The sequence below is a fragment of the Sminthopsis crassicaudata genome, chromosome 3 (assembly GCF_048593235.1).
Source record: "Sminthopsis crassicaudata isolate SCR6 chromosome 3, ASM4859323v1, whole genome shotgun sequence".
NCBI lineage: Eukaryota > Metazoa > Chordata > Mammalia > Dasyuromorphia > Dasyuridae > Sminthopsis > Sminthopsis crassicaudata.
In genome coordinates, this window is record NC_133619.1 from 568,832,651 (window position 1) to 568,858,241 (window position 25,591).

General features: G+C 34.1%; 1 protein-coding gene across 3 annotated transcripts in view; it reads right to left on the reverse strand.

Moving 5' to 3' along the window:
* INTS6 (integrator complex subunit 6) overlaps positions 1 to 25,591 on the reverse strand; it is a 78,714-nt gene that overhangs the window by 11,544 nt on the left and 41,579 nt on the right. For all 3 annotated transcript variants that reach the window (XM_074304783.1, XM_074304784.1, XR_012488453.1), the window contains 6 exons: positions 14,484 to 14,667; positions 7,177 to 7,302; positions 6,338 to 6,492; positions 2,386 to 2,538; positions 2,134 to 2,266; positions 1,209 to 1,303 (listed from right to left, as the gene is read on the reverse strand). In XM_074304783.1, coding sequence (XP_074160884.1) covers positions 1,209 to 1,303; positions 2,134 to 2,266; positions 2,386 to 2,538; positions 6,338 to 6,492; positions 7,177 to 7,302; positions 14,484 to 14,667 — 846 coding nt within the window. Of the gene's footprint in view, positions 1 to 1,208; positions 1,304 to 2,133; positions 2,267 to 2,385; positions 2,539 to 6,337; positions 6,493 to 7,176; positions 7,303 to 14,483; positions 14,668 to 25,591 lie in introns of those variants that run through there.

The following is a 25,591-nucleotide window of genomic DNA, read 5'->3' on the forward strand; positions in this document are numbered from 1 at the left end:
TCTGGGTCTATGGCATTATGAAGATAGACTAAAATCTCAAATGGCTTCTTTCCAAGGTCAAAATCATGTTGGTTCTGGACACAAAGAACTTGGTTTCAAATACCAACTGTCATGTACTCCTATGTCTGTGACTTTGACCAAGCCACAACTTCTCTACAAGTCTAAACAATGGCCCAGATGCACTCTATGGGCCCTGCCACTGCTGGACATTCTAAGTTACAAATTCTCATTTTACTAGAATGTTAGCAGAAGAAAAGGCAAAGCAGCATCAGAATAGATGAACTTCATAAAATCCTGGCATTACATAGTAGAATTCTGGTTATCATTTTTAAATGATATTTAGCAATGTTTTTAATGTTAACAATTTCTGAGAGTTTCCTACATCAGCTAAAGTTTTAGAGTTCATTTATGTTTCAAATAACCCAAATAAAACTTATTTGAACCACTCACTTGAAAAGTTATTCAAAGTTCTGTGACAGTATTACTGAAATATATTTCCAATATAAATAAACGACTATATGCTGTTCCAAAAAAGGATCAGTGGAATGGCCATATTTACTTTGAATATGACATGCTTAAATTTTCTAGGCCACTGAGCAGCTCCAACACTCATTTTCAAAGCCCTGATAAAAATTTTAATATTTTATATTAGTGATCATTTAAATATAACTTCAACATATTTAAAATTATCAATAACAGAATTACAGCTAGGAAGAATTCAAGTTTATTCTACTCAGGTAACCAAATTCAACTTTTTGGCTTCCATTCTCATCTCACCAATTTTAGCATGAAATTTTCTAGATAACCAAGGCAATTTTGTGTAAATATAGTCTGCTTTATGAAGACACACACATTCACCTCAGAAATGTTGGATTAGTTAGCTAGTTTTTCTCACTAGAGAAAGTGGAGCAAATTCTGAGGCTCAGAGTTGAGTAACATGTCTAAGCATGGGAACATAGTTAATAAGAATAAGCTGAAATTGAACCCAGGCACCTTGACCCCAAATCTACTATATCAATTCACTATAAATTTCTAAATACTTTCCTTTGAAATTACTATACAATGGTCATCTAAACATTTGACACAAAGTGCTAATCTCAAAGATAAAACTTTTATTATAAAACAAATCATTAATTATATAATTGGCTCTCCGTTAAAATTAAAAAAAAACAAAAAACAAAAAAAAAAAAAAAACCTTTCAATCTTACCCCAAGATAATAGGGAGGCATGGTCTTCAAATAACTTTCAAATGACTGTCTCCATTTTATTGTTGGCTTTGCTTTATGCACCTTGAACAAGTCATCTAAAAATGCATAACATACAGATACCACCACCATTAAGCATTTAGAAATAAAAAAATCCATTTCCAAATTTATTATTTTAAAAACATGTACCTTTAGATTTATAAAAAGCTAAGCCAGAAAGTCTGAATTAGTTATCACTCAATGAAATTCCTGATTTCTAGTCTTTTTCTCTTAGAAAGATATTTTAAATGCAGACTGAAATATGGGAGAAAATTCTAAGCAACTATTAAATGAAATTTTGCAAAAAGACAGGGTTACAAAAAAGTAGTGGAAACCCATTAAAACACATCACCCAAATATTGAAGATCCAGATATAACAGATCCCAGAAGTTACCAACACAATGGAGAGGGTTAGCCACAGAATATATAGATAATAATGCTGTAACCACCATTATTTAGTCTGAGATGACTTAGAGGGGGATCAGTTCTAATAGTTGTGAGGTTTAGCAGCAATATTAGCAATGTCTAGAAGCCAACAATTCTTAATGTTTACTATCATTATTTGATATCATTATTATCAAATAAAACTTTGATTTTTAATATCTGTCAGAGAAAATAAGGCAGTTAAATTCATGTAAAGAAAACATTTTCAAATTAAAGTACACCTACTATGTACACATATATAAACCATTTCATTTTATAGAGACACAATCATTTTGTACTTCCTCTGATTAACTCATTTTCAGTGACTGTATACAAATTTCCACAGGATGGATGATCAGATTGTTAATGTCAGAAGAAAAATCACTAATAAAAATTCTCAAAATTAGTTTTTCAAAAAGTACTTTTTTATACACTGAAGTACAGAAGTTTAACAAATATTACTTACCTAAAAGAGGAAGGAGGACTGGATAATTATAAGGCATCACAAACAAATTGACACAATTCAATGCTGTACTAGCTTTCAAGTAACCAAAAGGATGACCAAGTTCACTATATTTTGCACTATTGCTCACATATACCTGTTAAAAAGAGTCATAAAAACTTGATAAAACTGATTAATATCGATTTAATTTATAGCTATTAATAATTCATCAATTAAATTTTTTTTAATTTAATATATATTTAATGTTTAGCATACCTGCCAACAAGTTTGAGGGGATTTCCTTTCCAGGATAAACTGAGTCAGTGGTGAGGGTTCTAATTCATATTTGTCAAAAGGCAGTTTATCAATAACCATTGGTTCACAGTCAGTACAAGAAAACTTCACCACAGGGTGTGATGTCCGAGGTGGCTAAATAGAAAAATGTAATTATCATCACCAAAACACTTTAAACAACTCTTAAGCATTCTCAAAGAAATGTATCAAGAACAAAAATGCTATATTTTATAAATATATATTTATGTATAAATATATTATAATATATATAGTTATAAAATAATGGAGTTGGAAAAAATAACCATTAAAGGTTCTTTCTAGCTCTAAATCTATAATCAATCTTATAATTTGCTTATGACATTTAATAATGCAGCTAAATTGCATATTCAGAGGAATAAAGACAATATTCCTTTCTGCTACAAAACATTTTCTACTTTCACTATTATCAGTCTCTGGAATCCTTAAAAATCCCAATATAAGAAAAAACTTGCATTTCATCTTTTTAAAAAGTTACATGGGGACAGAGGAAGTAAACAGTGAAGGCATCCTTAAGGATGCTTAAGACAATTTTATTAAAGAAATCAAGATAATTTGTCTAGAATTAATTATAAAGATAAAAGTTAATAACTATATTATAATATAAAATGTATGCTTATTAATGATAGACTAAAATATAATTGGACAACAATGTGGTAAATACAAATCAGCTGCTATCCTCCTGTTAATAATGAAAATCACAATCAAAATTCCTACTGTTTATTATAATGGCAACATCAGAATCTAAGTGTCAGCTCTTCCAAAATGATTTATTAATTTATTAAATATTTATTCCAAATAAAAATCCAAAACATTTGCCTTATGGAGAAAACAGGAGCTGTTCATAATCTTTTTTTTTTTTTTTTAAAGATTGTCTTTGAACCCATGAAATCTCTTGCAATTAAAAAACATGAAATGAACAAGAAAATATCAGCTTTACTATTTTTGAGGAACAATGGAAGCTAAGACAGGGACTATTATTCTCAAAGGCAGTAAATACACCTAACTCCACAAGTACTTCCATCAGAATTCCTATTGAATATAACTTCTTTGATTCACCTTGTTTCCCCCTCAGTATAGCCGCGCGCGCACACACACACACACACACACACACACACACTCATTTTCATCGCTTTAGTTTTCTTTAACAGCCTAAATTTTACTCTTCCTTTCACTTCATTTCTAGACATATAATATTCAACCCAATCCAACTATCATTATTTAAGTTTTCTACTATGTGCAGGGTCTGCTAGGTTCCAGGAATACCAAAACAAGACAAAAAGTTATTCTGAGATAACAGTTCCACACAACTGCCTGTGGACAACTCTGGCTGGATGCTTCATGTGAGAACACAGGAAGCATACGCTCTAAAAGCAACCTGATCAGGCTCTCCCACTTGTAGCCCCAAATTTTACTCTTTTCCATTAATGGAATCATCATTCTCCTAGTCCCTCAGCCTGGAACTCTTTATTCAGGATTTGATTCTTCCTAGATCATCGAATTTAAGTATCAACTGCCATAAAATCTTTTGAAGTACTGTTCTAACTTTCCATTCCTTCTGCCATGTCTGCATTACTTTGTTTACAGACCACCGTTAACAACTTGCCAACCTCTAGGCCCCTTCTCTTCTCCCTCTCAATAATATATAACAAACAATACATAATACATAACAACATACAAAATCCTCCCAGCTAAAATAAAACAAACAAACAAAAAAACAACAACTATATATTGCTTCCCAGTACCTACTGAAGTCCAAACTCCTTAGCCTTTCACATTCTGGGTCAATATTAACTTTCCATCATAAATCCACCATCTCTACCACACCAAAATGAAACCTCTGAACCCTACCAAATTGGACTCACCATTCCTACCAACTAATACTTCTCTTTCCATACCTGTGCCCACACTGTAATTCTTAAAGTTCTACCTGTGAAAATAGTAATAATTCAAGACGCAGCTTAAAAACAATGTGATTTGCAGTTAGCTCCAATGGAAGTCATCTGTGCTCCCCTTCTAGTGTTATATTTTGCCCCACTTATGGTACTGATTCATAGATATGTGTTCATGTTTTATCTGCAAAGAATACTGATTCTAGGTCTGGGGTGTGCTACTAACTTGCTATGTGACCTTAGATAGTGATTTATTTCTATGAATCAGTTTTCCTCATTTAAAAATGAGAGTATAATAGTTAAGATTTCCTTCTCTCCTTCTAACTTATAATTTTATTAAATTATTTGCTTCTTGAGCACAAAGACCTTGATTATCTACTCTCTAAGCACAGATCTGCCTTTGATACTATTTAGTAATCCTTGTTGTACTCTATCTATGAACTCAACAAATATCCTAGTTACGAATAATTTTGTAAAACAGTATAATGCACCAAAAATACAATAGTGCATGTATTTCTGGTTATTATACCATAGGAAAAAAAAATGCAATAGATTCATAAAAGTCTCAGAGGAAGACATTTGTTTAACGACATTGTAATAATAATTAGTACAATGGATCAAGTAGATTTAGTTGGATTAGATGAGCTCTAACATCCTTTCCAACATTGAAAATGATTGTACAATGTCCCGGATGATTCTGTTCCTCCATATTGAAAGATTTAATTATTTAATTCCTATAACAGAGTTATATGAAAAGAAAATGTCAAGAAATAGGAGGGAATCACCAAATCTTATGATTTTATAAATGAGAAAATTAAGCTCAGAAAAACCAGCAGAAAAGGAACTTGCTTAAAATTCCAGAGTTAAGTGAGTAATGAAAAAAAGGGGAAAAACAAGGCCTCTAATTCCCAGTCCTGCAGTTATTTCACTATATTGGGTTCCACTAATACATTATTCCCTGACAAGAAAACCTTTTCCTACTATGTTAAACAAACACTGGGTAAAGAAAATGATGGCATCTTTCCACTAAGTAGAACTTTTAAATCAGGGAATTTCTCACTTCCAATTAGGTATTAGGTGACACCATGAAAAATAAAAGGAACTTCTCATTCAAACATTCTTTATTTATATACAATGATTAAAAAGAAGTCACTTTTGCTTATTTAACATGACATAATGAAATGAGCTCATTCTGCAGATGAGGAAATGGAAAAAGGTTAAGTGACTTGATCAGGGTCACCTAGCTCCTAAGTGTCTGAGGCCAGATTTGAATTCAGGAAGAGGAGTCTTCCTGACTCTAAGCTAGGCACTGTGCCATCTAGTTGTCTTGTATCTACATATATATACGTACATATATATGCATATAAATTTACAAGCAAGCAAAAATTTACATTTATATAAACAACTCTTAAGGTCAAGATCCCCCACTCCTGAATAAATATTTTCTATGTGTTGCAGATGGGAGGTTTGCTTTAAGTACTTCTGGGATATATTCTAATAGAGATTTGGTGAAATTTTAAAAAATATTTATTTGCATTCAAAAGTAAATTGAGCTCCTTCATGGCATCAACACTATCTTCATTTTCATTACTTAATTGTGAACTCACACTCAAGTTTTGTACAAATTAAAGCTCGTAGTGGGAATAAAGGGAAATATAGCCTGAAATACTGAAATCAAGTTTAAGATCCAGATCTAAGGAGCATACTTTTCTGCATTTGTGCAGATATAAAAAAATAAAAATTTTAAGCATAATTTTAGTTTATAAAGTAAAATGATTATGCTTTTCTACAATTACTCAGTAATGAACAATTTGATATGCTAATTATACTTCAAGAGCTTTGACCTCTAAAATACCCCTCTTTTAGAATGCATTTCACCTCAAAGAGAACACCTTTTACTTGTCATATTTACGTATATTTACCACCCATTCTTTAAAACGAGTATGATGTAACAAGAAGAGATGTATTTTCACATGCTCCTTCACTACATTATTTCTAACACTTACTAGTGTTGGAGAATTTTGATCTGGCCAAAAGGATTCTGGAACAGGCCAGTGACCTATTGGAACCCCAGTTTTAGGGTTTGGTCTGACGTAAATAAGCTTATGACAGCTGTGCCAAGGTTGAGATCCAAAAGGTCTTGATATTTCTGTCTGTCCATCTGTAGTTAAAAAAGTATTTTAAAAAATGCATTTATCATTAAATTAACACATAAATTTACATAGTAAAATCAAACTATGAATCTCCAAACAAGTTTTGTTACTGTGTAATAAAATACTCAAGACCAACTAAAACTAAACTGTGGAACACTACTTCTTATAGCTTAAATTCTCCACTATAATATTAAAATTCTATGGTTATCAAACCTGTAAAATGTCTTATCACCTATTTCTAAGAGATCACCTATACTAACAACTTTCAGACTTTTGAGATAGACCCCTTAAAGCCTAAAAGAAAACAAAAGTAAAATTTTGCCTATAGAGTTCTCTCTTCACCCACTCATGGCTTTTAAAAAAAGCCTAAAAAAATCTTCTTCTGTTTATAATCTTAAGAGACTGAGAGGGAGTCCAGATGAAAGTTGCCAACAGGTAAAGAAATAGATCTAATAGTTCAAGGCTCATCTCTGACCTTTTTAATCCAAACAAATGAATGGATTTTTCCACAGAAAATAACAGTAGGTTGTGGAGAACTTGATCCTTCTTATCTACCAGTTTATATAAACACTCTTTTGGTCACCATTAAAGTTTTAACATTTTCACATATTGCCATTCTAAAATAATTTCTCAGTTCTAATTTTACAACTGACAATGTCTACTTTAAAATTCTACAAGGAAATTACAGTTACCTTCTATGGGGGAAGGATCTGGTCCTGCTTTTTCAAAGTTTATCACAACCCCACTTTGCACCTTTTGCACCAAGGATTCCAGACATTGATTAAGCATTCTTGGAGAACATACAGAATATGAGCGGCCTAAAATACAAAAGCAAGGCAGAAATTAGTTAAGCACCCAAGTCCTTGCCTTTACCAGACAGATCAAGAGCTATAATTGAGAATTTTTCTAAATTGCATCCTTCCCAGAGGCAAACATCCTACTCTGCACAGAGGGTATTTAATACTGACTGAATGAAATAACCTCCCCACTTCTGATACTCCTAATAAAAGGTCAATTTAAGCTCATTACTTTATACAAAAAATAAAAAATTTAATAAATAATCATCATTATTCACACAATGTGTATTTTAGAAATTTTTACTAACAATTTTTGGACCAGGAATGGTGATTTCTCCCCATAACGATCCTATCATAAATTACATATACTTATTGGACATTACAAACATTATACATATGGAGCAATCTGGAATTATGCCCAAAAAGTTATCAAAATGTGCATACCCTTTGACCCAGCCGTGCTACTACTGGGCTTATATCCCAAGGAAATACTAAAGAAGGGAAAGGGACCTGTATGTGCCAAAATGTTTGTGGCAGCCCTTTTTGTAGTGGCTAGAAACTGGAAAATGAATGGATGTCCATCAATTGGAGAATGGTTGGGTAAATTATGGTATATGAATATTACAGAATATTATTGTTCTGTAAGAAATGACCAACTGGAGGAATACAGAGAGGCTTGGAGAGACTTATATCAACTGATACTGAGTGAAACGAGTAGAACTAGGGGATCATTATACACTTCAACAATGATACTGTATGAGGATGTATTCTGATGGAAGTGGATATCTTCAACACAGAGAAGAGCTAATCCAATTCCAATTGATCAATGATGGACAGAATCAGCTACACCCAGAAAAGGAACACTGGGAAATGAGTGTAAACTGAGAGCATTGTTTTTTTGTTTTGCTTTGTTTTGTTTCTCTTCCCAGATTATTTTTACCTTACATACAATCCTTCCTTTGCAACAACAACAACAAAATTTGGTTCTGCATATATATATAATTGTACCTAGGATATACTATAAGATATTTAATATGTATGGGAATGCCTTCCATCTAGGGGAGGGGGTGGAGGGAAGGAGGGGAAAAACTCGGAACAGAAGAGAGTACAAGGGATAATGTTGTTAAAAAAAAAAAAAAATTACCTATGCATATGTACTGTCAAAGAAAATGTTATAATTACAAAAATTAATTTAAAAAAAAGTGGAAAGAAAAAAAAATTGATCCTCATATGAACTCCATGAGGAAAGTGCTACAAATATTAATCTCCATTTAATAACAGATGAGGAAACCTAACGATCAAAGAAGTTAGTTGACTCAGTAAGAGTCACAGAATAAAGAGGCAGCATTTGAATTTTGGTCTGTCTCCAACTCCAGCACCAACAGGCTACCTGCCTGTCGTAGCTGCTTACTAGCTATAATATACTTGAACCCAGGTTCTATATTTCAATTCCACCATTTAACTAAAGGGTCATAGGTTTAGAACAAGAAAGAACCTCAGATATCATCTATCACATGCTAGGAAACCCAAGGGAGCATGTAACATGGATGGGATTCAAACCCAAGTGCTCTTTTCCTTATGTTGCCTCCTCTAGTCCTTGCACATACAGACCTCAGTCTCGTGGAACATAAGGAACTAAAATGATGAAACCATAATCAGAGCCAAATTAGGGATGGGCAAAGGAAATAAATCTTAATGTACCAGGCACTGGCGAGTGCTTCATCCCAACAAACCTGGGAAGTAGACTCGTTTTATAGTTGAAGACACAGATAAAGGTTAAGTGACTTGCCCAGAAGCATGCAGTAAGCAAACAAAGCATGGTGACTTCATGACTCTAGGACCAGCACTCTGTCCACTATGCTCCCTGGTTGCCTTTAACTTAAATGTAATGGAAGGAAAAATATTTAAGCCATTAACGACCACTTGTTAGAAATAAATTTCTTGTGCAGATATAAATTTATTAATTGGCATGGTACTCAGAGAAGTCCTTTCCAGTATTTAGACTGTATATTAAACAGGTTTTTTTTTAATTTAATTTTATTTGTTTTTTAATTAAAGTTTTTTTATTTTCAAAATATATACATAGATAATTTTTAACTTTCACCCTTTGCAAAACCTTGTATTCCAAAAATTTTTCCCTCTCCTAGATGGCAAGTAATCCAATATATATTAAACAAGTGATATTTTTCTATACATGTTTCAAAAGTGTCATGCTGTACATGTATATATATATACTTGGGGAACAGGGAGAGTGGACAGATTTTTGCCCCAACTGAGATATTTAAACTTAAGCCCTATCACAAACTTCTCTTTTTTGCATTCTCAAGACGTTTTCTGGATACAATTGCTAGTTGTTCAAGGAAAAACCTAAAATATCAGAACACATCATATAATAATCAAGAAATCCAATAGGAACCATAGTAATTTCATGTTATCCATCTCAAAACTGCACTGAAATGTCTTTTATAAGCACCCAGCAACAGAAGAGAGGGTATCCTCCAGAAAAGTCAGACCTCACTTAACTACTTTACAGATTGGCCAGATACATGTAGCCTGCAACTTTCTCCATCTATAGTCAGTGAGAACAAAGCATTTTCCAAAAAAAGAGCTACCAACAAGGTATGAGGTTTGGGGATCTCAGAAGGGACCAGTCTGGTCATGGAGGTACAAAGACTAAGATAGCCCAAATCCTTAGCACTCTGAAGTATTTCTTACTGTGGGAGAGGGAAGGATTAGCATAGGAACTTAATATAACAAAATTGAGGCCTACAATGAAAATAAAATAAAATGACATACCTTGTTAAAACTAAATTATTAAAAAAAAAAAAAACCTGACTTTTAAAAGGAAGAGCTTTTTAAGCATTCTTGAGGAAAAAACCAGCATTTACCAATAGCAGTAGTATAGCACTTTTAAACTTTGCAACACTTTACAAATAGATCGTTTCATTCTCACAATTCTTGAAAGTAGGTATCATTATTATGATCCCTATTTTACAAATGAGGATACTGAAGCCAATAAGCAGTTAAATGACTTATCCACAGTCATATTAGGCCATCTAGCTTCCTCACAAGATGGTGAAAGGCTATATGGAGAGAAGATATGGTGGTCCTTTCAGAAACTTAATACTTTCAAAATTTGTCTGGAGAGTTAAATAAGAAAAGGGGGATATATAAAGGTGAACTGATTCAATTCTGAGGGTTTTAAAGATGGAAGAGGTGTGAAAAAAGGAAGCAAAAGAGTGTAACTTACAACCCATCACTGAGATTCATGAGAATTAACTTTATAAAGCCAAACTGGTTTGAAAATTGAGCTACCGTATTCAAATGATGGAGTTATTGTTATCTAATATATATGGAGGATGGGTGTGGCAGGGAGTTGTTAGGTTCTTACTAAGTGCTAATGAGATAATGAGATATTAGGTTCTTACTAAGTGCTAAGTTGGAGATATTGGCAACATTCACTTACATTAACATGTTGAATTCTCAGAAGGCCTCTACTATTCCACTGTGACTTGTTTCATGATAGTTATGTAGTGTCCAAAGTAATGCCAGTCACAAGAGAAGGGCAAACCAAATTTATTTTTATAGAATATATCAAAATGCTCTGTACTACATTAAAAATGAATTATAATCACTTGAAAATTTTTATAAATAGACATGTCTTAAGATGAAATCACTATAGGGGCAGCTAGATAGCAGTGGATAGAGCATCAGCCCTGAATTCAGGAGGACCTGAGTTCAAATCTGGTCTCAGACACTTAACACTTCCTAGCTGTAAGACCCTGGGCAAGTCACTTAACCCCAGCCTCCCCCGCCCAAAAAAAAAAAAAAAGATTAAATGACTATTAAATAAAACTTGCCTTTATACTCTGCAAGAGTATACCAGATTTAACCAAGATCAATTAGTAAGTCCAGAGCAGACACATGAATATAAATACATAGCATAAAACAAGATCCACTAAAAGTATAGAAACTCTAGAGTAGTGTTTCAATTAAGTCCAGGAAAGCAAAAGAACGAAAATTCTAGTTTTTAAAATGAGCTAACAATGAAAGGCTAAAAAAAAGAATTTATCTAACCTAGCTAAAGTTAGGGTTAGGCCTTCCTTCCCATAGATAAAAAGGTGACAATAAGCAACGTTCCTCTATTCCCATTACTGTCAGTTTAACTAGAAGGATCTGTTAAATTTTGCAAATAATTTTTAAAATCCTATAATTCCTAAGAGACTAAAATACAAGACCAGAGAACATTGTAGGTTCATCTGTTTGGGGAAGAGGGGGACTAAACAAAAAAAAAAAAAAAAAAAAAAAAAAAAAAAAGGGGGGGGGGAGGAGGGAATTGCAAGCAATAGCTACTTAGCAAAAATTATTTTAATATAGAATTGCATAAAAGGAGAAGGGAGTAGAGATAGGAAGAGGCATCTATTAAGAGTCTGTGTTACTGTGCTAATAGCCATATAAATATCTTATTTGATACTCACTACAAGATTGTGAGTAGGTTTTATTATTATCATCATCTTCATTTTACAGTTGAGAAACTGAGGCAGAAATATAGGTCATTTCTCCAAAACCTAATAGTTATCAACTGTTTGAGGCCCCATACAATCTCATATTTTCCTGACTTCAGGCCCAACACAGTATGCCAGCTAGCTACCTAAGTAGAAGAGAGATTTATTAGTAGATACCCTCAATCTTCCTTCTGTCATTCCATAATTGTATCACTGCATTGTACAATCCCAAATTTATTGGAATCTGAAAGTCAAAAGTCACTCTCAATATTCCTACAATATTTCTAATTGAGAGAGAGATGGGGGGAAGGAGAGAAGAGGAAGAGGAGAGGAATAGGAAGGGGGGGCTAGAAAGAAATGGGGGAAAGATACAGAAATTTTCAAACTGTATACTGTATATAACTGCATATTACAATCTTTAGATTTTTCAATCTAATCAATTTAAAAAAACTAAAAAGTCAGTTGTCTATGTCTTAGGTAATATTACAAACACAATGAGCAATTATCTAATTATCTTTAAAAAAGAAGAGATTGAACTATAAAATCTCTAAGGTTTCTTCAAGTTCTAAATTCTATGAGCTGAGGTTTCAAAAACTGTGTCAGGCCTGCAAAAGGCTCAGCATAATACAAGATGAAATTAAAAAAAAAAAAAATGCAATTCTTGAAAATGAATACACAAACAAGAATTGGGCAGGGAGGAGCTAAGATGGCAGAGTGAAGGCAGGGATTCAGCGACTACTTCCCTAAACCCTTCCACCTTCCAAATGCCTTTAAATAATGATTCCAAATAAATTTTAGAGCATCAGAACCCACAAAAAGACTGACAATTTTTCAGCCAAAGGGGGCATTGGGGTGGATCCAGAGTGCAAACAGGCCACAGGAAACCAGAACAGGCTGGGAGGCCTTGATCTTAACTGCAGCGGCAGCAATCTCCAGACCTCCCAGCCCACAGAGGCCAAGGAGAGCTCAGTAGGAAAGGTTTGGCATAGTAAGGGAGGAGGGAAGACCCAGTCCAGCACTGAAGGGGAGCCACTGAATCCACAGCAGCAGTAACTATGGGAGCAGCAGATACTGAGGCAGCTTCCAGAGATTATAGCATACAAGGTAGGGACTGGCAAGAGATGTGAAACAGCTGATCGGAGGAGACTGAGAGGCCTCTTTGCTGGCAAGACTCAAATCTAGCAGCAATGCTGGCTCACAGTACAAGTCCCTAGAAGGATCTCTGAGATCAGCTGCACAAGACCCCTGAAGCCTGTGATCTTCCACCATGGAAACGTCTCTACTTTAACCAAGAGTCAAAAGCCAAGTAATAGTGTGGAAAAATGGGGGGGAAAAGCAGAAAGATTCTGACCACAGAAAGCTACTATGGTGACAAGATCAAAATACACACTCAAAAGATGATAAAGTCAAAGCTCCTGTATCCAAAACTCCAAGACAAATATTAAGAACTGATCTTTGGCCATGGAAGAACTCAAAAGGAAAAACTGAGGAGAAATGAGAGTGATGCAAAAGAAAATACAAAAAGGCTAAGAAAAGGTAATAATAATACCTATAGCTACATAAATCCAATCAGCCCCACCCCACTTCCCTCCCCCTTCTCCCCCAAACACTATTTCCGGGAACTTGTCAAAGTTCTTGGGATCATCAAATGTTCACCAACAGAAACTGAAATGGTTTTATGAAATATAAAAGATAATATAATACTATATGTTAAGGTTTACTGGGCCTTACTTCTATTTTATAAAGGAAAATTCCTGTGTTTTATCTTCTTTAATGATAAATGAGACTAGAGATTCTTATTTTTTCTATCTGTACTGCTTAGGAAAGTACTCAGTAAATTCTTCATAACTATTTTTTCATTCATTCAACCTCCTCCCCCTTCCCCTACCACAAAGTTTAAGACTCCCATGGTCAAAGAAATATCATAGGTGATACTAGTATACCTGACTTTACATCTGAATGTCTCAAACTGATTTATGAAACCGTTTGCAAACATCTCGTGGTTATTGTGACCTGGAGTTAGTTATTAATATCCACTTAGCTTAGCAATTAAGTAGTCTCATTTTTACCCACCTCTTTTGTCTCTAATTACGAAGTTATGTCCTTGGATTTATTGTTCTTAAAATATTTTAAAATAGTATTCTGCAATCTTCCATTATATGCAATCTTCCTTAATAATGGGTCCAATAAACAATCTTTACAAGAAGTTCTTCCTTACAACTCAATCTAACTTTAATGCTTTCAACTTTTGTGGAAAGGATTCCTCCCTTTTACATAGAAGTTCATTTTAGGGCTTCTAGGATCAGATCTGGAAACAGAGGCATCTAATTCAAGACCTTCATCTTATAAATGAAAAAACTGAAGCCAGAAAAACTACATGACTTGTCATGGTCCTCTAGAGAGTTATCAAAGATGGAATGGGAATGCAGGGGCTCTGATCTCAGAGCAAGGTTTTTTTCCACCAGTCTAAAAAACTCTAGATTATAAATCTCATACTAGTTATTCTATACTTAAGACACCTCAGTTTAGAATACCTCCATGAAATTTTACTCTTTAAAATCAACTCAAGTAGGTAATCTAGCTTCAAGATGGGTGTCCATGAGAGACAAAGGTCCTTAGGAAGTAGAGACACTTTAAAATGCTGAGTTCAGCGCCAACTAAGGGCTGTTTTTAAAATTTCTAAATCAAAAATCTTACCTCCTGTCACTTCACACATTGGTGTGATTGCAGAATCATCTAGAGGCACACCTGTCAACTGCTCTGACTCAACAGCCATGGTACCAGGCAACCGCAGCACTAATGCAAAGAGTCTCTGATCCCAACGGAAAGGTTCCTTGGTCAATTCACTTCCAGGCAAAGGTGAATTAAGAGGTAAATGGAGCTAAAAAGAAGAAAAAGAAAATTACAGTTTTATAGCTCAAACCATACATTAACTTGCCATTAAGATTCGTATAATACAAAGAAAAACAGAAAATTAAATGTCAAGGGGAAAAATGCTTTACAAGCCTAACTTTGAGGACCTCTGCTGGGAACTCTGAATTATTACAATGCTTTTACCACCGAACAAATATACCTCATTTCATACAATTATTATGTTTCTGAATTATTTCTGTAAATTTTTTGTTTTTAAAGTCAATTATGCATTAAACACACTAAAGGAAATGCATGGTAAAGATTTTAAAGGTCAAGAATTCTTCTGTACTATAGATAAATATATATTCTAAATTTATCTGATTTAAATTTCTTTAAAGAAAAAAATTTTTTAAATAATACACGTTTATTATCCCTTTTAGAACCAAAAGTAAAGGATTTTTGAATTTACAAAATTGATCATTTACAGGCAATGTTATTCTACATTGTTATAAAATTCAAGTATTTTTCTGATAATTTATCAGTTCCTGGAGCCAGGGTTAAGCTGGAAAGAGACAAGAAGCCAAGCCCTCCCTTCCTAATAATATCAACACCTTTTAAAAACTCCTAATTTTAAGAAAAGAAGTCTGGCTAAAAGTTATTTGTTGCTATATTTCCCCAAATACCCATGATAGGGAAATAATGACAACAAGACAGTAAGAGAGATCAAAAGGCTGATACCTCATTATTGTCAGTTAGTGGCTATTGGATAGAATCAAACTTGTGCTTCTTACCATCTGGCTTAGTCAGATGGCAATGGCAGTGGGGAGCAATGTAGAGGAAGTATGATCCAGAGTATACAGTTTGGATCCCTAACTCCATAAAATCTTTGCTACTTCAAAAAGCAGTCAAAATCAATATGCCACTTTGGTCATTCCCTTTTTGGGTTATCCATATACTGAAAATGCCAAGAGTCTCATGATCCCTCCTCCCCTAATCCCGCCCCCTCCCAATACCATCACTTCTGTAATTTGGAAGGAACTTGTGCTGCATTCATGTACTGCATCCTTTTCTTTGTAGCAGCACAGTGTCTACAAAATTGCAAATATAGGCAAGAATCATTGGATAAAGATAAGGCCTTTATTGTTTAACATAGCTGCTTAGAGCATATGGTGTCTAGGATATGAAAAAGTCCCCAAAGACTTGATAGTGGGAGCTTTCTTGGAAATATCCATGTCAAAGGCAGGAAAAACACCAAAACAAGAAAGACAGCCAAAGTGATGCTGGCATACGGGTATGCAAAAGAAAAATGGAATCAAATCTACATTAAGTATTATGAAATGAGGAAAAGTCAAAGTATAAATAATCCATAATGCTGATAATATAAATGAAATAATTAGGTTGATATCATGCTAAGCTTCTACTAGTATATTCACAGAGACTATACATTCAAATAAATGAAAAGCCAAAAAAGATCTAAAGAATACTACCAAATAATAAATACCCACATAGATAATATAGTGCATTTGAAAAGTTTAAAGATCTACTCTTATTCCAATAGTTGTCATTTTTTGGTTTTTCTATCTTCTTTCTATGCACTAACCAGGATTCCCAGAAGTATATGGGCAGACAATGGAAATAAGGTCAAGAAAAGAGTAAAATAAAGGTTGTACCACAAATCTCTGTAATCAATCAACAAGCATATACTAAGCATTTAACACGCCAGGGATTGTGTAAGGTGATAAAAAACACACACACACACACACACACACACACACACACACACACACACACACATATACACACACAAATAAATTTGCTTATTTTGTGGAGCTTACATTCTTTCAAAAGAGAAAACATAATACTTAATACGTAATACTTAAGTATATAAATCGTAAATAGAAGCTATGGGAGGAAAGGATAATTAAGAAAAGCATCCTGCAAAGGATGACATTGGGGGTGAATTCTGAAAGAAACTAGGGATCTTAAGAGATGAGAGTAAAGAGCAATAGGATAAGGGACAGTTCATATACAGTAAAGGAATAAAGATGAGAAAGATGTATGAGGAACATCAAGAGGCCTAGTTTGGCAGGACTGCAGCAAAAAAATAAAGATGAGGACTGTTGAAGAAAATTGGCTAGCTCTTAAGAGGCTTTAAACACCCATCCAAGATGTTTCTATTGTACCCTATAGGCAAGTAGACTTGGCCTTTAGTAAAACAAGTTTGATAGTCTTGTGGAAGATGGACTGAAGACAGAAATTTGAAATAGGAAGATGAGTTAGAGAAGAGGTAAGGGTAACCAGGGTTCTGACTAGGATAATGGCTATGTGATTAGAGAGAGGGATGGACAAAAGAAATTTTGTGGTAGGAGAAATGTCCAGGAAGTACTTAGGTGGTTCACAGTACAGGGCTGGGCCTGGAGTCAGGACACAATGCTAAGTCGTTTCACTTGTGTCCAACCCCCAATGATACTGGAGTAATTTACCATTCTTTCTCCAGCTCATTTTATACATGAAAAAAATGAGAGAAAGAGATCATGTGACACAAGCAGCAAGTGTCTGAGGCTGGACTTTTATCTTAGGTCCTCTTGACTCCAAATTCAGCCTCAAACATTTCTTAGCTGGGCGACTCTAGGAAACTTTATAGCCTCTTTCCGTCAGTTTTCTCATCTATAAAATAAGCAGCAGAAGAAAATGGCAAACTGCTCTAAGACCTTTGGGGAAAAAAATTCCCAAATAAGGGCTCTGGAGAGTCAGACACAGCTGACAACAACAAAAAAAAGAAATGTGAAGACATGATAACTATGTTACAGATCGAGAGGCAGGGAGGAGTTGTGGATGTGTGGAATCTGCCGATTTGGGAGACTGTCCTCAAGAGAAATAGAAAAAAAGGTAGAACAAGGATGCATCCAACGCACAAGAGATGAGCTGTCTTTTGGACATCATGTTCAATAGACAGTTAAGAATGTGTAATTTAAGCTAAACAGTGATATTATAGAGCTAGGTCACTATCTATGGGAGTCATATTTGTTAGGTCTGAACAAAATTACAGCAATGTTTTAGAAAAGTTAAATTCCCGAAATCTTCATTTTAAGAACAAACATTCCTTGAGTTTTAAGACTCAATGTCAACAATTAAGTATGTATAGAATGCTGGACAGGCAATTAATTATTCAAACCAAATTTTGATACCATTCTTAGAGCCAGTACTCTTAATCCCAAATCCAAGTAGTCTCTCTATCCCATTCTGGAGCCATTTTTGAAAGTTGTATGAAAACACAAAATTCAATAAAACCACTAAAACTATGGTACTTTTTAACATTTTAGAGAATATCATCTTGGCTTATAATTTTGCTCATAACTAACTGCTTTCTAACCTAATGATCTAAAGATGATAGCTATTTTATAAACCAAAATACTTGAGAAAACTTACAACCACAACAAGGAATTTATAAGGTTTGACCTTTGGTGTAAATGATTTCAATATGAAATGAGTCAGAGAATCATACAAAAGAAAACTCTCCAACTTCTAGAGATCCCAGGAGTCATCTAGTACAACCTCCACCCAAGCAAACAACCAGACTCCAAATCTTCACCAAGGAGGCACTCATTGTCTCAAGACAGCAAGGGTCTTTTAGATAGATTTAAGGTTTTCCCTAACAATAAGCATAAATTTGCCTCTATGCAACTTCTACTCACTGCCTTTAAGACCAAGAAAAATTCAATTATTCATTCTTCTTCCAAAAGAGCCTTTCAAATCAGTTAAGCCCATTAAATCATATTGCTCCTCTCCTGTTCCCCATCACTCCCACAAAGTTTCTCCTTTCCTCAAGCTTAAGCATTACAACTCTTTCTGATGACTCTTAAGGAGGCCTTAATCTAGCCTCTTCCTGACATACACCATTGTATCAAATGGCTTTCCTTGCCTGCAGCTAAACACCTCTCCAGACTAGTATGACTAAACCAATAGCTAGGCCTGTCTTAAAACCAAGCCCAATGCTGCAATAGCGTTCTCGGCCACTCTGTCACTCTACACAGAGCTTACTCTTCACTTAAATCCCCAAATCATTTTCAGATGAACTACCATCTAGCCATGCTTTCCCCACTCTTGAGACATGTTTTGAAGTGAAGTATAAGATGTTAATATTTATCATCACATATTATCTTGATTTGCCCAAATGTTAGGATCTTTTTTGAATCCTCATTATTATCCTATATGTTAATGAGCCTTTCTAGCTTCATGTCATCTGAAAATTTGCTTCAGTAAGGCCCAACATATCCAGATCCCCAAGGACCTCCTGTGGAGACTCCTCTAAGCCAACATGAAATATTAATGACCCTTTCGACTGCACTGGTCATTCATACAGTTCAAAACTCATTTAACTATACTATTAACTGACCCACCACATTTCATTCTCCAGAATTTCTACAAGAAATAATAAAAATTCATACATAATATAAAAAATGTTTTATAACACCCTAAATAAAGAGAAGACAGAGGCTCAAGCTCTCAGTGCCAAGGAGAAAGATTGATTCCATCTTCATCAGCCTCATGTTAATTACTGAACTGAAAAGAAGGCTGCTCAAGGACCTCCAGAAAATTAACAAAGAACACTACAATTATCATCCCCTTCTACAACTGAGGAAAAAAGGCAGCAGGCAGAAGTTCGGAGCCTTGTCCAGGACCACCTGCCAGATGGCCTGACTCTAGACTAACCTCAGCAACCTTCAGCCAAAGCAGACTGACAACTCCTTTGTACTTACAAGCAATCTGAAGAGAGTAAAGAAGTGATTAGTACTTCCCTGAAACCAGTCCTCTCATCTCATCTTTAGGCAAATTGAGTCAGCACTTTACTTGTTGACCAAGAATTCAGGTTAATGTACAATGTCCTTAAGAATAAAACATTTTCTTAGAAACACTACCAAATTCAGGTTTCCGAATTCAAGCTAACTTTAATCCTAAGTCAGAGTGATTTATTATATATATATGCATAATATATTATTAATATTATTATATTATATATGTAATAATTATTAATATATTTATTGTTATAATCTATATTTAATATATATTATTTCTAAACTTGTCTGGTCTTATTCTAGAACTCACTCAAAGAAGATTGAAAATTATCAATTTAGGGGTAGCTAAGTGACACAGTAGATAGAGCAACAGCCCTGGAATCAGGCAGACAAATTCAAATCCTCCTTCAGACACTTGCTAGCTGTATGACTCAGGGCAAGTCACTTATACATACATGCACTGGATCGTAGGGCTAATTTCCACTTTACTGTTACAAGTTTTTAAATAAAAAATTAAAGTTAAACCCCAACTCTCCAGAATCTACAGGCGCTGTGCTATTCAGACAAACCTAGTTTTCCACATAACCCAAAGTTTATTTTTCATAACAACCTTTTCATAATAGTCATCAAAAGAAAAAAAAATTTACAGATATAAACATTTAAAAAGTATGTACTTCCCCAAAGCTGTCTCCCTACCAGTAAAAGCAGAGGAAGTACACTGAATAAAAAATCAACCATTCAAAAAATTAGACAAAAGATTATACTTATTTAACTACATAAAAAATAAAGGGTGAGATTATAGAGCAGTTACACATACAAAGATAAGTATATTATGAAAGGCACCTATCCAAAGTGGTTTAAGAAAATTTAAGATCTCTTAAAACTCCTTAAGTCTTTTGATCAAACTCAAATTATTCTACTAAGAAGAGTGAGATTCAGAGCAGCTTAGATACTTGTCTGAAGTCATTCATTAATTTGTGACATTTGAGACCAAAAATAAAGGATCCTAACAATACTTTTATTTGCAGGATCTAGAAAACAGATAATTAAGCTTATTATATCTCTGTAAAGTAAGAGTAAATGGGCTCTGAGTAGGGATCTGAGAATCTAAAATCCTACTTCTAAAACTTAACAAGCTTTTAATCATGGACAAGACATTTAATCTGAGCCTCCATAGTATAATTTGTAAAAAATGCTTTGTAAACTTTAAAAACAGAATAAAAATATCAACTACTATTAATGCTATGAATAGTTTTCCAGTATGATCTTTTGGAAATCTCCTCTACTCCCTTAATTCCTTAGTTCTTTCAAATGTTTGGACCATAAGACAAGTGAGTTATTATCATAAACAAACATAAAACAAAGAATTTATATATTATATATAAGAGCAATGCTCCATATGAAAAATTTAAGACAAGAATGAGCTGAGACTGGACATGCTTATGTAAAACTCTATTTTCTAAGTGAGACACAGACATTTTTAAATTAAATTGGGATCTTGGGCATCACCAAGCACAAACTCAACATGTTCTATCTATACGAGGAAACTCAAATCTCTTGATTTATAACTGAGAAGCCAAGGCTAACGTAACTCTCAGTATACTGCTCATTCACACTATACTTTCTACACAGCCTCTTTTACAAGGAAAGACAGCTTCAGAAGAACATTATTTTACTATCAATATAAATTATATAAATTTCTCCTTTCCAAACTAGAACAGAATCAATTACAAAATATTTATGAAATATTTACAGCACCTAGCATTGTGCTATGTGCTGAAATATCCCCTTTTCTCAAAATAAAAAACATTACATCTTTGCACAAGAAATTTATAATCATTGGGAGAGACAGGAATGTATATTAAGCAGAGTGGTAATAGATAATAATATTCAAAGGTTAGATTATGTGATATATTAGAAATGCACAGAAAGAAGAAAGAGCACTAGAGTAATAAAGGTTAAGTTTCACAGAAGGGCTGAAGTTTGAGCTAAGACATTCAAAAGATAGGCAAGATCAGATAAATAAAAAGGAAAGTAAAGTGCCTTCTAGCCTAAGGAACTTTTGTAACCAAAGTCATGGAAACCAAGGATTAGCCAAGGGTAGTGGGAGAAGAAGCAGAGAAACAGATACATAAGGTACATATTAAGGCAAAGTTAGAAGATAAAGCCATATCAGCAAGGCAAAAGCAATCTATAGATGGATCTTGATGAATTAGCTGTGAATTAATGTTTTATATGGCAGAGAATTATATATACTTGAGCACAGCAAGAGCAAGAAGGAAAAGACAGAATGGATGAGATTAAGCCAGTAGGGAGAAGGATAAAAGAAACATATGAATACCAATCCAATCCAATTTGCAGTTATCAAGCAAGTAGATGATTCTGGAATATAAGTACGAGAAAGAATAGGTGGCAGCTCATGGATACTGGACCCAAAGTTTGAGTTCAAATCCAAACAGAAACATTAATTTGCTCTGTGACCTTGGGCAAGTATATCACTTCCTGTTTGCCTCCGTTTCTTCATCTGTAAAATGAAGATCTCTCAGAGTTGAGAGGCTCTGATTAGATAATACTTGTAAAAAGTACTTAGCATAGTGAAGAGCACTACATAAATGTTTATTCGCTTCCTTCTGGTTCTCTCAAAATACAATTAGAGAAACCAAGACAACTATAAGACATATTTAAAAGGAAGAACTAGCAGCAAAGCAGGGCATCCAATCAAAATATCAGGAGCCTATAAATGGGTAAAGCTTACATGATATCAATGTCTTAAGAAACACTGTCAAGTTTGGGAATAAATATAGTAATAGTTTTAGACAGCCTGAATTTAAGCTACAAAAGCATTTTGATGAAGATATCTCGTGAGTATTTAAAATAAGAGATCAGAAGACAATTGTGACTAAAAGTTAAAAGAATTTTTAACATTCATGGACAAAATAAATGTCAGCAACCAACTTATCTCAAAGCAAGTAGTGAAACCCCTGGATTTAGCTCTTGCTGTGAGTTATTAAAAGGTACAAATGCTGAAAAAAAAAAAAAAAAAACACCACATCGGCCAAACACCCACAAAGAGTTTACTTAATGTGTCTGATGTACTTCTTAATTCCAAAATATAAGAACCATAAAAACACAGAATTTCAGATTTAGATGTCATTTTAATGGCCACCTAGTTACCCAATACCTGGCAGGGGGGGGGGGGGGGGAAATTCCCTACATAACATTTGAAAAGCGTTCATCACACTCTGCTTGAGGACCTGTAATAATGAAGAACTTATCAATTCTAATTTTTAGAAAGTTTTTTCTTACTTCAAAACTATGTGTTTCTTTGCAACCTCCCCCCAATGCATTTTGAAGCCAAACAGAAACTAAGGTCCTCTCTCTCCCAGGTTGACAGTCCTGAATGTTTTTTTCTTCTCTTCTCTCCAGTTAAATATTCCTATCTTTCTTTTACAAAAACAGTATTTGAAATGTGTCATGACAGAGCACAGCAAAATTATTTCCTTAGTTTAGGAAATGTGCTATAAATTCAAATGAAACTGGTATCTCATTGATTCAAATGTCCTCTCTGATTGAAACAAAGTTATTGCCCAATTTGTGCAATTTTTGACGAGGTAGTCCCCCTCTAAGGTTACCCACAAGGCATCCAACAAAAATATTGGAGGCCTTTTTTACTTTTTCTCGACACTGCATGAGGAGACTAAGAAGCATGTAGTTAAGGGCAAGGAAGAAGAGATGGACAGTGAATGCTCCATGTGACATACCCATCTTTTCTGGTCATATATTTCCCTGAATTCATTGTTTACTCTTCCACTTCTTTGAAATCTCTGTCATATGCTGGTGCTGCCTGTTGATAACTTCCACTGTTATACTTATGTTCAAATTTTTGAAGACTTTTATGTTCCATGTCTCATAGCCAATCTATAATACCATAGAATACTGGTATTTAAAACATAGGCTTTTGTTGGGAGGTTTGGGATTATTAAACTAATTTTGCAATTCCCAATCATACTTGTTTTCCTACTGTCCTTTTTAATTATTAGTCTAATCCATATCGTAATGCCTATCCCAAGAATATAATAGTCAAACTCTAGATTATTCATACAATCCACATGTCATAGAACATGGAACCTTGAAAACTGTGTTCATCTACTTGGTTTAACTCCACAGGGAGGCAAAATGCTTCTGCATGATAAAAAATCCCTTCTGTGACTATCATAATAGCATTCACAAAAGCTCCATTTCCCTTCAGCTTGAACTCAGCATTGCCTGTCCCATTACACTGCTAAGCATCTTTGCCAAGAGTTGTATGTCTCATCTAATGCTAATAGTAACCATGTGCATTGTGAGACTGACTAAACAAGCTTATTTCTGTTATAATTTTTTTAAAGTCTCAAATAATTGTGACATAGACATGAGAGATATTCTTCTGAAGACAACCTGTAAACCAACATTTGGATCTACCAAACCACATGCTTTTTCAAAATCTAAAATACAAAGTACTATCTTGTAGGCCATTTTAAGATGATGAAACAAGAGATCCAGCATAGATTATCACTTAAAAAACTACCAGTTCCATATCAATATTTTCATCACTGGGACTAAATGAATGAAAAAGCATTTATTAAATGCATATGTGTCAAGTAAATATTGGTGATTATTGATTGGCATGCTACACACACACACACACACACACACACACACACACACACACACACACACACTCCCCTAGGTGACTATTATAAATACACCCTCCCAAATGATTATTATAAATATCTTATATGCCATATAAATATCAAATATGCCATGTAGGTGGGTAACTGCTCATTTCTTCTAGGCTTTCAGATACCTGGTGAAATGATAACTGGAATGCTCTCCTGACTGCTTCACTCCAAGACAGATAATCTCCATATAAACTTATTCCAATTTAGCTGTTTTTCCTGTCTTTTATCTTTAGAACTATTTTTACTTTCTCACTACATCTAGAAGGATGGTTTGATTGCTTAATTATCCTTAATGGTTAAATTAAAAAGGGGGGAGGGGGAGAGGGTAACAAAAATCTTTACAGAGCTTTTCCCTTTTACTTTAGGTTTATATGGGGTCTTCCTTTCATTTTTATTCTTAAAATATTCTCAGAATGGCTTTGCTTTGTGGAGTCTTGACCAAGCTTTCTTTAAACCTGTTTGACCGTCTATTACTTATGAGGTAATTCAGCACCATTTTCCAACCATCTTTTCTTTAAGATATTACAAATGAGTTAGCATTTTAAACCAGTTGTGCCACTGGCTACATCTCTCTCTGCTTGACAAACTCAGGGTTTGCTAACTAAAGCATTCACTAAAATTACTATAATCAATCACCTTCTTTCTGGTCTGTTAGCAATAACTTGTTTGAGTAAGTCAAGAACAAACTTTCAATTTCATACAATCTTTTTCACATTTTCATTTCTAGTTTTGTGTTAGCTTAAGAAGTCTATTATACATTTATTGGATTATTTGCCGTCATGGGGAGGATATGCAAGAAGGGAGAAAAAAAAATTGGAGCACAAGGTGCAATGGTGAATGTTGAAAACTATGCATATATTTGGGGGGGGGGAAAGGCTTTATAAAAAAAAAAATTTCACTTTCTGCAGTAAAAAAAAGTCTATTCTAACATGTGAGTTCTGACTGTACAACTGACTCACAAATGACTACCATATCAGATAACATATCATTTGTCTGTCAAAATAAATTTCTTTTTTTGTAACTGTATTTGGTCCTTGCAATGAGATATTATGCATTCTTTTCTCAAAGAAAATATTAATGCTAGAGAGGCATGAATTTCTATACAATCTAAGTCTCTCAATCTTTATCCAAACATTTTTCAATTTACTATCTTTGTGCTCATATCAAAGGTATGTTGGCTACTTTGGAGGGTTTTATTGAGATCTTCATAAACTCCCTACCTCTTAAACCTCCACAATAGATGTTGGTGCAAAAGTATTTAAATGTATTTTAATGGTGGTCTTTTTGAAAATATTTATCAAAAGCATTATAAGGTGATAAAATGTCCTATGAAATTACGTTTCTTGTAGCCTCTAAGTATAAAATAAAAATTCTTTCAATAACTTTACTTGCCTCTCCCAAGGATTTGACAGCAACTTACTTCTTTTATCCAATT